This window comes from Octopus sinensis, linkage group LG3 (assembly GCF_006345805.1).
Source record: "Octopus sinensis linkage group LG3, ASM634580v1, whole genome shotgun sequence".
NCBI lineage: Eukaryota > Metazoa > Mollusca > Cephalopoda > Octopoda > Octopodidae > Octopus > Octopus sinensis.
The window spans coordinates 168,460,092-168,476,969 of record NC_042999.1 but is presented as its reverse complement, the minus strand read 5'-3'; the positions used below and the strand labels follow the sequence as shown (position 1 = coordinate 168,476,969).

General features: G+C 35.9%; 1 protein-coding gene across 1 annotated transcript in view; it reads right to left on the bottom strand.

Moving 5' to 3' along the window:
• Window positions 1-6,362: 6,362 nt before the first annotated feature.
• Window positions 6,363-16,878, bottom strand: part of LOC115209836 — a 130,595-nt gene continuing 120,079 nt past the window's right edge. Inside the window, exons 10-12 of the mRNA XM_029778401.2 lie at window positions 14,792-14,938; window positions 11,454-11,498; window positions 6,363-8,190 (exon numbers count right to left, since the gene is read on the bottom strand). Coding sequence (XP_029634261.1) covers window positions 6,422-8,190; window positions 11,454-11,498; window positions 14,792-14,938 — 1,961 coding nt within the window. The 3' untranslated portion in view covers window positions 6,363-6,421. The remainder of the gene's footprint in view (window positions 8,191-11,453; window positions 11,499-14,791; window positions 14,939-16,878) is intronic.

Below are 16,878 nucleotides of genomic sequence, written 5' to 3'. Positions count from 1 at the left end.
ATATTTCTGCTTCAGCAACTCAGCACTCTATCTGTCTGAGATGTAATGGAAAATAGGTCAGTTTCAAAACATTGATGTCCAGGTCACAAAAGCTAAATTTGAAGGGAATAGTAGTCATTTCTAGATAGAAGCAAATAGGAAATAATACTTGATAACCAAAAACAAAAAGAATAAACAATTTATTACACAGTGTTATTTAGACCTGAAATTGTGATAATTTAGCTGTCTTCAACCTTTCCCTAAATTTCAGAATATCTTAAACTTTGGTATTAGTTAACCCACTGAATACCAACCTACTTGAGATCCATTCCCTGATTCTATAAAACAAACTTCTTGCTTTTAAGTGATCTAAATCTTTTAATTTCATTAAAATTTCATGTAAATCTGTCCCAAGTACCAGCTTATTATTTTACTAAATGTTTCAGAGATGTACTTGCATAGCAAGTGACCTGATCTGAGATCGTGTGCTGGAACGAAAACAATTGCAGCATGGAAGGTATTTATAAGCCATTTAAGAAACACACAAAAACCGTTAGATTCACTTCAATATTTAAATTTAATTTGTCAAAATATTTTTTCGGCGCTTTGAGACCACAACCTGTCCACTGACAAAATTCTGAGATGCAGCATGGAAATTTTGTCAGTGAACAGGTTGCAGTTTCAAAGCAAAGAAAATGTTTTGACAAATTGAATTTAAATGTTGAAGTGAATCTAATGGTTTCATTATTTCTAAAATTAACTGAAACAAAGGCAGAGTATTTCAACAGAAATACGGTAACAAAAAAGTTGAAAGAAAATTGGTCATGAGATTAAGATACTAAGATACATAGCTTGTCGGTCATTGGTTCATTACTAAGTTACAGTAATTACACTGTATCATTAGTAAAGCACTTCATTCGTGTTTGTCAAATTTGATTGAAATGATATAGTATACCATCTACGAGAAAATTAACCAGAAGTAGACAATCATAATATCCAGAGTGGGATTAATCCATAAGTTTTTTAAAACTACATAGACTAGTGAGAAGCACCAAATTCATTTATTTGTCATCTGGATTTTCAAAAAGAATTCACAAATTCAATTTTTTTATATATATCTGGCCAACAAATCAGATCAATCAATCAATAATCTCAATTTCATTGAAAACATACAAAAAAAAAAAAAAAAAAAAAAAACATTGTGAATCAATAAATAAAAATATATTTTGCACTTATTTTCTCAAATGAAAGTAGAATCTTTAAAAAAGGACAAATATTTTTGTTAAATGCACCGAATATTTTTGATATGTTGAAAGTGAGAAAAATAAACAATAAAAAACACAGGTAAATTAAATGAAATGTCTTTTAACATTGATATGAAAAGTACTATTAAGAGTTGTAAAACAAGACATTAAGATGCATTAAAATTTGGTTGAGTAGACTTAAACGTCAATGGTTTTGGAAATTCAAAGAATAGAGGGAGATGAGAGGGAACTACGGCAACCTACAAAAACAAAATATTACAGCCCCAATATCACAAAATCAACTAAATGCTGTAACAAAATTTACATGTTTTACATCATTTTCTATAAGGATTTCTATGAAGTTACATTTGTAGTTTAAATTTTAAAAAAAATAATATAAAAATAGAAATTTGATAAAAATTATGTGTGTATAAAGATAAATACATATACATATATTTCTAAATTTCACAAGTCTATTCATTTATGAACATAATTAAATATATGCACATATATTTTCAATCCTGACACACACACATGCCTTATTGGTATACTCTGAGAGTGTATGTGTGTGTGTGTGTGTGCACATGAGCACATGCACACGTGTGGACATGTATACATCTATGTGTGTGAGTGTGTGTGAGCGCACATATGCACATTTATACATATACACATACATGCATGTATATAGACACCCACACACACATACATATAAATATATATAAAGAATGTGGGTAGACACAAGTGAGCATTGCAATTAAGTGAAAATGTATTCTCAATACTGTTCAACAGAATGGGATGAGATGCATTTGAAAGTGAGTGTACATGGATGTCTTAGAAGGAAACTCTACACACTTTACATGCAGAACCAAGTTTTCAATAAATGTTATACATACATATTCATGTGTATGTGCGTATATACATACATATGTGTGAAAATAATCACGTATGTATATATACACATTCATACATATCTAAATATGTATCAGACATGTATACATGCACACCTATGTGTATATATATATGTGTGTGTGTGTGTGTGTGTGTGAGTGTGTGTATATATATATGTATGTATGTATGTATGTATGCAGACATATAGTTCAAATTTACAGAAAACAAAAAACGAAGACAGGTGAAGAAACAACAAGCCGGTGTATGATACACACATACATATGTATGTATATATGTTTGAGTGTATAGATAATTATATGTAACACACATACATACACACAAAAAACACATAGATCACCATCATTTTATATCTGTTTTTCCTTGCTGGTGCCACTCGTATGAGTCACACAGCATCTTGCCACCCACTGCAGTCTTTGTTATCTTGTACACACAACAACAGACAGCCACTCCATTTTGTTGCTGTGCTACTGGTGTATTACAATGTAAACTGAATGGATTTTACTTTACTATAAAGCATTAGATATGTTGATTGAGGTATTGCTAAACATTCCTTCCTATGCTATACCAATTCTTATTTGGAGTCATTGGCTCTCCAGACAAGTTGATTGCAGTGATTTGCAGAGTCTACATATACAAAAAACAGGCTTCTTTAGGTTTCCATCTACCAATCCACTAACCAGGCTTAGGTCAGTCCAAGTCTATAGTAGAAGACACTTGCCCCAAGGTGTCACACAGTGGGATTGAACTCAAAACTACAAGGTTTGAACAAACTTCTCGACCACACGTCCACACCTGCACTTGTACATAAATACACAATGTATTTGGTGGGATATATCATGCACACTTTTCCCAAACAACATCAAAAAGAAAAATCACCCTGGGTCCGATATAGGAAGTAAAGCCTGCCATATGCCTTTAATGCACTAAAAACCTTTTTCTTGAATTTGCAGTGCTGAAAATGGGATGCATTTTATAGGCCCATGTGTCTTTTATGCCATCAAATATGGTGTGCATGTATGTGTATATGTGTGGGTGTATGTGTGTATCCTGCATTAAATGAAGAAGCAGTGATGAGTGAAAATTCTGTAAAAAATAATTATGTTTTAACCCTTGTAAGTTGCATATAAGCTTAAAGCTTAAAGCTTATAATTTACAGAAAATATTTATATACTTTTATTAATGCTGAAAAACTCTTCACAAACTGATGCTCAGAGTTTCACATCCACATTCCCATTTGTTGGATAGTTGTGATCATGGTACTCAAGTAGTATTTTTTTACAACCTTGTTTTGTATTTATGTGCTTGCTTGTGTGAATAAATATGTGTGTGTGTGTGTGTATGTGTGTGTGTATGTATATATATATAAACACACACACACAAACACATACATGCACAGCAGTACACACATAGAAATGACCATTAAGAATGTAGGGACAGAATAGCTGGTCACATGCTGAAAATATCAACGAAGCAGGACATGTAATAGTTACCTACATAGTCAATCCAGATAGAACAGAGTAGTTTTATATCCAATGACTGATATAGCAATATCATCAGTAACTACAAGCTACAAGGTAAGAGAATATGCACTAAAGAGAGGCTACTAAAGAGGCATCAAATTTATGAACTAAGTTATGAAAATAAAAGAATCTGTTATAGGACAACTGATTAGAAAGAGAATTAGATAAGAGGAGATGCAGTTTGGGCTTGTGCCAAGATGGGGCACCACCAATGCCCTCTTCCCAGTGAGACAACCATAGGAAATGTTAACTCAGAATTTGCCACAATATTAGCATTCATTGACCAAGAGAAGATCTTTGACAGAGTAGCATGCTCCGTAGTTACTAAGTGGTCACTAATAAAACTAGATGTAGATGAATGGCTTGTAAGGGCAATACAAGCCATGTACAGAACTGCCATAAGCAAGGTGTGAGTTAGCAATGACTTCACAAAGTATTTCAGTAGATGTCCACCAGGGGGTCACATTTCAGCCCCCTCCTGCATATTATAGCTCTCCATATCATAACAGAATTGTTTAAAATTGGTTAATAGTGAAAGTTCCTGTGTGCCAATGACCTTATTCTCTTGGATGAATTTGCTGAAGAATTAAAGAAGAACCAAAGAACCAAAGCCAACAATCAAAAGCTTCAAAGTAAACTGAACAAAAACAAAACTTTTAGTTAGCAGGAAAGAAGACAGGATTCTGCCGTCACCAAGGAGATGGCTCCACTTGATATGCAGAAAGTGAGTATATAGGGAGTTTTCTCAATGTAATCTATGGGAGTACATGAGGTAATGGGTCCTATATTTAAGACATCCATATACTGCAAGCTGACCTTCACTGGACGATACTTAATCTTCAATTCCCACCATCCACACAGTGTAAAGAGAGGGATTGCTCAGGGCCCAAAACATCGAGCAAAGAATATAAGTAGCGATCGTGATACCCACCATGAAGAAATGATCAAGCTCAATAACAATCTATTAAGCAACAACTACCCCAAAAGTATACTATCCACTCCAATTATGAAGAAAAGAGAAGATGAAAACAATAAACTGTCTACCCTATGTGAAAGGCCTCTCTGAAAAGATACAAAAGATAAGCGGTCCATATGACATCAGGACAGTATTCAAGAGTAATAAAACACTTTGCAAATATCTCCTTTGAGTAAAACCACCAATAGAAGAGAATATGACCAAAGACTGCGTGTACTCCATCCCATGCAGCTGTGGTAGGTTATACAAAGGCGAAACATGCCACCCCCTAAAAAATAAGGGTAGAGGAACATTGCAAATCTGTGACATGAGGAGATATTGATAAATTGGGTATAGCTGATCATGAATGGATAAATGGAGACCACCTCCCCCTGTGAGATGAAGTTAAAATAATAGACAGAGAACACCAGTGGAAAATACAGAAACTGAAAGAAGCAGCACATATGCTAGGACACAACAACCTCCTAAGCAGACTGAGTGCAGATATGAGCAGCATATGGGAACTGGTATTAAGGAAGGATAGACAAATATTAGATTTATAAGCCCTAAAATTCATTCCATAATTTCCCATGGGCATATGGTGTAGTGTTAAGAGCACAGGCTACTAACCCCAAGATTCCGAGTTCGATTCCAGGCAGTGACTTGAATAATAATAATAATGATAATAATAATAGCATTGAAAAGTACCTTAGGAATGAGAACCCAGGTTCGAAATTTATCCAAGACACCTGATGAGGGCTTGGAGGGTATATCAGCCAAAATGTTGTGTTAACAACAAACAAGATGAAGACAAATATCTGTCAAATGTAAATGGTGTAAGATATAATGGATCATAAGCAGGCTGAAAGGGAACAAAGGTTTTGCATGCAACAGATGGGCAGGAATGGTTAGCAGTAAAAGCACTCATTAAATAAGATATTTTAAATGTGTAGGAGCTTCTGAAAAGTAGATAATAATTTTCTTTACCTCAGCAGTTTAATATATTCTGGAAGCATAATAGCCAGAGTAAGAATGAAGAGGCAAAATTGCTATTATTTCTACTGATAATAAGGAGGTTCTCATATGATGCATGATGGTGAAACATAGGCATCAAATGTGGAAGATGTACAAAATAATGAAGCAAGCATGTTCCACTGGATGTATATATAACATATACACATCCACTGGACACACAATATTAGTCAGCATGAATGATGATAGACAAATGAGCATTCAAGAGATAACACTGTGCTTGTGAAAACATTTGATGAAGAAAGTTGTTGAATAACAAATGTCAAGCATCTACTGAAGATGAAAGTTACAAAAGACATAAGGAGGTAGGAGAAAGTGGTGAAAGCTGATCACAAGAGGTTGAACTCCTCAAAAGAAATGATAAGGACTGCAACAGATGGCAAGATACTGTGCAAGTGAAGACCCGTTCAACTCATGCACGTATAAAAAAGGTAGATATAAAAATGATTACGATGATGATACACCCACATACATTATACATATCACACACATTCACATACATATGCTCATGCGCACACACACACACAAAACCATATATCTACAGAAATAAATATCCACAAACAAACTTAAACACACATACAGTAAACAAATTAGCAATTCAACACTTTCAACCAGAATCATACAATAAAAAAAAAAAAATTAAAACAATTCATGTCAAATATATCTGTGAGGAATGGCATCAGATATAGAAGAAAATATCTAAATTACTTGTAATTGGTGCTGTGTTAATTAGGCTTTGTCTTTTTTTTTTGCTAAATCGACAATAAGTAAATATATATTTTCTAGCCTAGATAAGACCCATCCATTAAATTAGGCCCCCCATTGATAATCTGGTCTATTACTGAATCATATGAAGTGCTAGATCCATCATCAAGGCTGACACATCGAGGCAATGGCTCTAGAGTAGGAAGTTGTCGACAGAGAGATCTAATATCTTCACTTGCTCGATGGTAAACAAAACCTCCACTATTTGTGTTACCAGAACCCATTCCTGATGATCCCCTTTTATGATTTGGACGGTATATAACGTTTGTGTTTTTATTATTATAGAGACACGGAATCAACTCTGCAGGGTCCTGATGTGGGCTGTAGAATACATGTCGAAAGTTAGCGGGAATTTTTATGGACAATAAATCTAATTCGAGTTCTCCTTCATTGCTGGAGGAGTCCCCTTCAGGTGGGGGTGATCCAGAATGAGGTTTGCTTTCAGGATCCCATTCTTTGTGTACTTCAGCTTCTAACACAGTAAGAGATTTAGCTGTTCGACTGACAACAGGGAGAGATCGGCTTTTGCCTCGCTGAACTTCAAAACCCTCCTCAGATTCAGTCTGAGGACTTTGATGTTGTTGTTGCTGTTGTGGTTGTTGCTTTTTCTTTTTCTTCTTCTGTTGTTGCTGTTGTTGTTGTGGCTGCTGTGGCTGCTGCTGTTGTTTTGGTTGCTGTTGTTGTTGTTGTTTTTGTTGTTGTTGTTGTTGTTGATACTGTTCTGATTGTTGTTGGGGTTGTTGTTGTTGTTGTTTTTGTTGTTGTGTTGGAGGGTACAATGATGAAACAAGAGGTTCTGCAAAGAACATGTTGGAGTCATGTAGTTTTTTAGTTTGTGATATATTTTCATAACTATGGGAATTGTGGGTTGAAAGAGAAAATGGGGTGAGCGTTGTGTGACTGTTTAATGAAGAGGGAAGTGAGTTCAAGCGACTGTGAAAGAAACTTGAAACAGGGGCATTGTCTCTTGAGAAAATTCCAAATATGTCTCTTTGGGAGGTAAGATAGTAAGAAAATGATGCATGCCTGCCAGTTTGTTTAGCAGTAGGAGCTTTCTCAATCTTGGTTTCCGGTAGCAATAAGGGTTCACCTGAACTGTGTCGATTATGTTTTGATTTAAATTTACAACCAACTGGCCGAGGAACCTGTTCAAGATGGTCTTCAACCCAACATGGATTGTCTTTAAAATATTGCTTAGCCTGTTCAATGGCTACTTTTAATCGTTGACCTACTTCAGATTTATCATAGTTTTTTGTAGTAATTCCGGAAAATGGTGAAAATTTGGAACATTCCAAACTCAATCCATGAAGTTGACATACAAGATTCGACACATCTCGCATCATCATAAATTTCTGAGCTAGGTCAAGCTGTGCAGGTATATCTCCTTCAACGGAGTAATCCATGTACAGCACAATAAATTTCGACAAAGACATACCTTTACAACGTTCAATACGCATTTTTTCTGCAACATAATCGACTGCAAGAGCAAAATAATCCGGGATGGTTCGATGAGGGTGCAATTTAAACTGCATATTTTTTTTACATCTGAGTCGTGAACCAACAGAACAAAGAACAATAATATATTCAGCTTCCTGCATATTGTCAAGAAGCCAGTCATTAAGACCTTTCTCCTGAATCAGATGTTCTTCAAATAAATCAATGTGCACATTACAGTTGCAGATCTGCATCAAAAAAGCAGCCATAGCTTGGACAACGTATTCATGAGCACAACAATCAGAAGAATAGAGTAAGAGGACATTTGGAAAATGCTGTTTCATGTCAAAATCTGAAAAGAAAAATACAAAAACAATCAATAGTCTTAAGAATTTGATTAATCCAAGAAATTATTCATTGCTTATTTTGTCATCTAATTCTGAGAATTTATAAAGAAATCAATGTGTGTGGAGGTGTCTTTGTCCCCCACCTCTGCTTTATAACCACTGTTGGTTTGTTTACGTTCCCATAACACATGTTAGGACATATTGGTTCCACTGACCTTTTCTGGAAGATGCATTACTTAACATAGATTTGGCTTCCATCTAATAATTTAAGTCTCCCCCATCTAATAAAAACATGTACCATAAATGTTTTCCAAGTTCCAAGAGGAATTTAAGGGCCAGTGCTTATATCCAGTTTTGTTTTATAAAATTAATGATTGAAAGATCTCACCAGTGTTTTCTAGCACCAATCTATTCCAGCAACATTTCCTCATGATCTGGTAACTATTCCCAATAGATAAATGAACTAAGGCACTGTAGATTGAAGTGTATTGCCAAAATATAGTGAAACATTTGCAGATGATTTGGACTCAAAACCACTGAGCTAGTATTCTACTACTTTTATTCTTAGAATTACATCAGAGTAACTTTGTTTATTTATCATGATAACACTTATTTCATTTAATGTTTTTAAATCTTTAAAATGAAATAGATTAATGGAAAAGCTTGTATACATAATAGCAATATGTACGCAAAATTATAATATATGAAGACAACTAGAGAAGAACAGAACTGTTTATTTATAATCAATAATAATTTAATATTTTATTTTAATTATTTGTTTCAGTTAATGAACTTAGTGATCATATATGTAAACTAATGTAGATGGTATCAATGTTTATTACTGAGTAATATTGCAGTTGACCTAATAACCAACTTAGAAACTATTCAAATATAATACATATCATCATCATCATCATCATCAACAAAATTTAACACCTGTTTTCCATGTGGTCAAGGGTTGGATAGCTTGATAGGAATTAACAAAGCCAGGGGCCACACCAGATTCCATAATCTGTTTTGGCTTGGTCTCTATAGTTGGATGTCCTTCCTAACACCAACCACTTTACAGAGTGTACTGAGTGCTTTTTACATGACATTGTGACCAGTACTTTTTACATAGCACCAGCACCCACACAAATCCTTTTTACGTGGGGTACGTTTGTGTGTGTGTGATTTTTACCTTAGTTTCTCTTTCTTTTGTGATCATTATAATGATTTTGTTGATCATACAAACATTTAAAGATGGTCATAATGATTGAGTCAACCCTATGTTTTACTGTCATTAACATGATCAACTATAGTAGGGCAGTAACAATGTTAAACACAGTAAAGCATTGAGCCCTTCTCTCTATCATTCCTGCCACCTCATTGTTCTATTGGGCAATCATTATGTGAAACAAAGAATCGGACACATAAGAGGTGCAGTAATATCAAAGGAAGGCTAACTGGGAAGATAGTTTTTGTATGTGGCAGATGCTCGGGAGGGATAAACACTGAAAATGTGCAGCGACCAACTTCCGCCACATTCCTGGGAGAAGAACTAGAAGTAGTTGATAGCTTCCGTTACCTAGGTGACCAAGTCAGTAGTGGAGGAGGGTGCGGTGAAAGCGTAACTGCTTGAATAAGAACAGCTTGGGCAAAGTTCAGAGAGCTCTTACCTCTGCTGGTGACAAAGGGCCTCTCACTCAGAGTAAAAGGTAGACTGTATGATGCTTGTGTATGAACAGCCATGCTACATGGCAGTGAAACATGGGCTGTGACTGCTGAGGACAGGCGTAAGCTCGCAAGGAATAAAGCCAGTATGATCCGATGGATGTGCATACTTGACAGAGTGTAAGTACCTTGAGAGAAAAGTTGGACCTAAGAAGCATCAGATGTGATGTGCAAGAGAGACGACTGCGCTGGTATGGTCATGTGGCGAGAATGGATGAGGATAGCAGTGTGAAAAAGTGCCACACCCTAGCGGTTGAGGGAACCTGTGGGAAAGGTAGACCCAGGAAAACCTGGGATGAAGTGGTGAAGCACGACCTTCGAACATTAGGCCTCACCAAGGAAATGACTAGTGATCGAGACTTTTGGAAATATGCTGTGCGTGAGAAGACCTAGCATGACAAATGAGACCATAACTCATGGCCTATTCCAGGAGTGTAACCAGCCCGCTTATGCGTACCTTTTCCTTCTTTGGTCACTAAACTCTTGTTTGCGAAGACCTGTTGAGGCAAGTGAAATCAAAATCAAAATCAATTCGATGACTGGCATCCGTTCTAGCGGGGTGCAAAGAGCACCATGCAAGTGTGATCATTGACAGAGTGGCTAACCGGCTTCCGTGCCAGTGGCACATAAAAGGGCACCATTCGAGTATGATCGTTACTAGCGCTGCCTTACTGGCACTTGTGCATGTGCTAGTAGGATGCTAATCTGAGCGTGATCGTTGCCAGAGCAGCCAACTGGCTTCTGTGCCCGTGGCACGTAAAAGGGCACCATTCGAGCGTGATCATTACCAACGTCGCTTCACTGGCACCTGAGCCAGTGGCACATGTAAAAAGATTCGAGCGAGGTCGTTGCCAGTACCGCCTGATTGGCGCCCGTGCTGGTGGCACGTAAAAAGCACCTACTACACTCTCTGAGTGGTTGGCATTAGGAAAGGCATCCAGCTGTAGAAACTCTGCCAGATCAAGATTGGAGCCTGGTGCAGCCATCTGGTTCGCGAGCCCTCAGTCAAAATCGTCCAACCCATGCTAGCATGGAACGTCAAGTTTCATGAGATATGTCCACACAAGTTCTTGTGAACATGTAACCTACCCATGGTTCTAAAAAAGTTCCCCACCACTGTTCTAGATATCCCCTTCACCAGTTAGAAACCCCAGTTAAATTTACTTCAAACCACACATAATGTAGTTCTGTCTGAAATAAGATAGGATGGTCATAGCTAGAAAGTCTACTTGATCAAAGTAGAACTTGTTGCTTATTCATAGGGATGATCTGGGGCTACACAACAAATAAAAATGAAAAAAAACATCTAACCCTTTAGCATTTAAACCAGCCATATCCAGCCCAAATATTCTCCGTCTGTTTTACGTTCAAACCGACCAGATCCAGCCTCTCACATCTACCCTACAATACCATTCTCAAAATATACAATCACATTATGAAAACCTTGAAGCTACAAGATAAAGTACAATGAATTCAAAACAATGTGAATGTAAGGCATTGCATTCAACAGAATAATCTGAATGCTAAAGCATTAAAAGGACTGAATTAATCTTACCTTCAATAATTACATCAGACAGCTGTGGATGTTCAATGTGTGACCCTTGAAGTAGAAATTAATTAACATTAAAGAAATAATTCTCAGAAGAAAAGTAAGAGAGAAATAGTAAGCTAGAATAGAAGACAGAGAGAGAAGACATACCTAAAGTTTTTGTTAAAAAGAATATATAATTCATATTGTATTTTAAAACAAAAGGCTTCCAGAAATGACTTCTAGCTAGAAGGTCTATAGCACTCATACAACTTGTGGGACTTTTTGAATGGCACACCTAACGAAAATTACCTTGGATTGTTTTAGTAGTACAGCCCACCTGATAATGAGCCATGTCTCATGTAGACCACATCTCATAAAAGGTTGTCCATGCTTACTCTGTAGTGAACACTTACTGAAATGTAATCATCTGAGCTGGTACAAACTGTGTAAATTCAATAGTGACTCAACAGCAGAGTTCAAGACTTTGAACTTTGAAAGTCCAAGCTCAAGTCTAGTTCAGCTGTTATATATATATTTTAAGTGGGTGTCAGAAGTGGAAATATAAGCAACCTCAGTGTTGTCATTCCACAAATCAATTTTAACATTTTCTTTCATTCGTGTCATGGAGTGAATGGGTCAGCAGTGCAGCAGTTTTTCAAATATCTTATTTCTGTCATCTCTGTCCTAACTTCACCAGAGTAATTTAAGCCCTGTCTTCTAATTGTTCTGTTCACCTTTGCCATACCTCACCAGGTGTAGAAATCAAAATAGTATAACATAGACAGCCAAGAACATGCTTACAACAAATAAAAACTACCAACTTAACTACATTTGACTTTTGACGTGGGTATGCAACCACAAATTTGTGTGAAAGAGTATAATTTGATGATTTTGACTTAGTACTTTCACTGGTAATGTTTTTAATAACACCCATGAGAATGGAAAATGAAGTGGACACTAACAAGATTCCAACTCAAAAAATATTATAACACAAAGTAATTTTGTATTACTTGAACTCAGCAATGCAATCTAACAATAAAAAAGCAATTTTAAATTTATAACAACTTGTTGAAGTAAACTGTACATATTGTAAGTATGTATGGTACCCAGGGCTGTGTCAACAGCATTATAGGCCCCCAGGCAAATCAATACACTAGGTCCTATAGTATTTATTTATTGATTCTACTGTCCACTGACAATCATCAAATGAAGAACTTACAGTCAGCCAAGTCAACAAAGGTCTGAACTACAGAGAAAGACACTAATGGTTCATACTTCACCATTTAATGCTGTAATGCATCTATACTCATACTGGCTTAGTTCATCCAACTAAATTAACAGGTACCAACACTGCTGCTTTAAGGCTCTGGGTAGTTGCCAAGGATCCCTACAGGTCTAGGGCCCAAATCTCATTTATGTACACAGTGGCTTATTATCAATAAATAAATACTATAGGGCCTAGTGTATTGACTTGCCTGGGGGCCTATGGATGGAAGCACTCCGTCGGTTACGACGACGAGGGTTCTGGTTGATCCGATCAACGGAACAGCCTGCTCATGAAATTAACGTGTAAGTGGCTGAGCACTCCACAGACACGTGTACCCTTAACGTAGTTCTCGTGGATATTCAGCATGACACAGAGAGTGACAAGGCCGGCCCTTTGAAATACAGGTACAACAGAAACAGGAAGTAAGAGTGAGAGAAAGTTGTGGTGAAAGAGTACAGCAGGGGTCACCACCATCCCCTGCCGGAGCCTCGTGGAACTTTTTAGGTGTTTTCGCTCAATAAACACTCACAATGCCCGGTCTGGGAATCGAAACCGCGATCCTATGACCGCGAGTCTGCTGCCCTAACCACTGGGCCATTGCGCCTCCACTGGGGCCTATAATGCTGTTGACACAGCCCTGGGTACCATACATACTTACAATATGTACAGTTTACCTCAACAAGTTGTTATAAATTTAAAACGGCTTTTTTATTGTTAGATTGCATTGCTGAGTTCAAGTTCTTGATTGGGTCTGCAAAGTAGGAAACCACTTTATTTTATATTCTATTGAAAAGATCATGAAATTAACACAATTACCAGAGAACTGATTTCATAACAAATTCAATGATATAAACAATAACAAAAACAGGAAATGCGAATCTCTTACAGTTCGAAATTCCCCAAATTACCAGACATATATTTTTTCACAGTTAACCATATTCTATACCTATCATATAACTACACAGATAATCCAAATTCTTCTCTAATATTACAACCATTTACATTAATGTTTTCATCTTAAAATTTTCATCAGGTATTTATTATAACATTACTATTTGTTCACTTATTCTAAAATACTTATTCTAGAGCTATAGAGTGCAACATACTCAAATAGATATAACAGAACCTGCTTCTTTTCCCACATAGGTAAGATATTTTGTTGTCTAAGTCAGTGGTTCTCAACCATTTTTATCTATGAATCTCTTTGATTCTTATTTTACTCCTGGACCCTCATAGCCATTCAGTGTTTAAAAAATCTGTTGTATTTTAATTATTAAATATTATTAGGAATTGTATTTAAAAAAATGCTAAAATATTTTGTGTATTGTAGAAGTATAAGCAATTTATTGTACATAAATTTTAACAACAAAATCTTATATGGACCCCACAAGGGCCTTATGGACCCTGCTTAGGAACCCCTGATCTAAATAAATGTTTAACAATGAGATTTGCTACACAGAATGAACTAAACAACTGATCGGATAGTTAGGAGTTCAAGCTATCATCATTTAGCACTGAGCAATATAACACACTGACTAAATCATCCCAACAGATTTCATGACTACTTAACTTTTAATTGGTAACAGAAAACATATCATACAGTGAAACACAGAGTCTTAACAGCAGGTAATTGTCCAAAAAATACTTCACTTTCAAATGTTAGTATGAGTAAAGTGAGTAAGACAGTCAAAATAAAAATTGCACCAGATCTTTAAAGAGAAAACTACTTAATCAAATTTAGCCATAAGTAAAATTTTCTGGCCAGAACTAAACTGTATATATATTTCAAAGAAAATGTGTATAACCCTTAGCAGTTAAATGACCCTATCTGGCCCCAATATTCTACCTGTTTTATGTTCAAACAGGCTAGATCTGGCCTCACATCTATCGTACAATGTCATTATAAAAATAAATAATCACATCAATAAAATCTCAAGGCCACAAGATAATCCAGGATTAATTGAAAACAATGTGAATAAATAAGCCTTACATTTGCCAAATTAATCTGAATGCTAACGGGTTAAACGTTACTGAAAACAGACATTAAACAAAATAATCTTGTTTAATATTTAAAAACTAAGCTAAAAGTACTTACCTGAAGTGTAGTTTCTCTTACGGTACATACAAAATACAACAATAATGATTGTAACACTGCCAACAACTCCAAACACAGTGCCAAGCATAATCTTCAATGATCTTTCGTACTCTCCACTTTGGTCTGAAGGTTGAATTACTACATCACCTAAAGTATAATTGTATTTTTTTTATTTACATCATGACATAACAAAGAACAAAAACAAATATTAATTACAATTCATAACAAATAAACCAAGAATTGTCAGCATTTATCTGACCTCTTATGGCCAGCAAATAATATATATTAAATCCTTTTCTAAATCCCATGGCTCCATTGAACCAGTGCCAATCTTCAGTTTTTGCTATCTTGAGGTAAATGTGAAATACATATTTCCTTGGATAAAACACAGGTCTAACAACTAATTTTGCCAATAGAAGAAATAAGTTGGTTATAAAAAGGATAAGGCATGACTGTGTGGAAAGATGGTTGCATCCTAACCATGTGGTTCAAGGTTCAGTCACACTGCTTGGCACCTTGGATAAGTGTCTTCTAATATAACCTCGGGCCAATATTCTTCGTGCCATCCAGTAACAACTTTAGCTGTGTTAATTGGTGCATTATCATCCTGAAAGATTGCATTTCCCTCCGGAAACAGTTCCGTAACCATAGGATGAATTTGATAAGATGAAATGTTTAAATAGTCTTGACTATTAATTCTGCCATGAAGGGAAACCATTGGGTCGGCGGATTTCCAAGATAAGGCCCCAGCCCCACCCCCAGAGCATCACAGACCCTCCCCCATATTTAGCAGTTGGAAGAAGGCAGTCTGGGTCAAATGCTTCTTTTGGCTGTCTCCACACATATACTCGGCCAGTGGTTGGTAAAGGATGACTTGTCCGAGAAAATAACATTCTTCCACTGCTCTAGGGACCAATTCCGTAGGTTTTTACTCCACTCTAAACACTTTGCAATGTTTATTTTTGAAAGTTGTGGTTTTCTGATTTTGCAGCCCTCCCATGAAATCTGGCTTTGTGCAGCTCCTGGTGAACAGTTTTTGTAGAAACTGGGTTCTCAAGGTGGTTATTAAGCTCTTTCATAATTTTGGGAGCTGTACTTTTGTGATCCTTTCTAACAATTCACATACGAGCCTGACGGTCCCTATCTGAAAGTTTTGGTTTTCTTCTGGAGTTTTCTTTCGACAAGGAGGTTTTCCCCTCTTTCTCAAAGGCTGTCATTATTTTCAAGACAGTACTTCTTGATACACCAAACATTTTGGCTGTTTTCATTATGCTGACGTCACCTAACTCTAGACCAATGAAACTTTACCTCCAATTAAAACCGAGCTACAGCAAATACAACAAAATGACCCTTTAAGAGAATCAACCAACTGAAATGACTGTTGACAGTTCCCCACAGGGAAGCCAACCAGACCACTAGAAAAACAAGACGTCACCAGTACTTTAACAAATGAAAAATCAGATCCGCTTACGGAAAAAATTATAAATACACTGGATTCAAAAAAACACCATTACAAGAGAAAGTCCCTGCACATGACAGAAACTGAAAACACAACTTCTTTTTATTATTTTCATTTCTCCCTTGTTTTTCTCTCTCTTAACTCAGTATGACCAAAACTTTGATGATCCACGTTTCTTATCGATCACTACTAACAGTATTGAATTTTGTGCATTTAAACAAGTTGATGTACAGTTTTTATATAATTGACAGTTATGAACATTTAAACTTGTCAACATGTTCTTCTAATTCGTAATTTAAAATTTTTACCATTGATAAACAAAAAATATTGTTGAAACTAGTTTGGTTTATGTATAAATATATTTATAGAAAAATAATTACAAGTTTTTCAAATTTAGGTTAATTTTCAACAACAAATTTGCCTATATTTTTTACTGCGTAGAAACACACCCTCTCTTTTATATATATATATATATATATATATATATATATATATATATATAATATATAATGATAAATCTCAGAGCAAGTTATAAACAGTAGCGGTAACACATCGTGATGCATATATGCCATTTGAATATGGCTAACCCATAAGGGTGGATGCTACTGTAGTTTGAAGACGGGGAGGA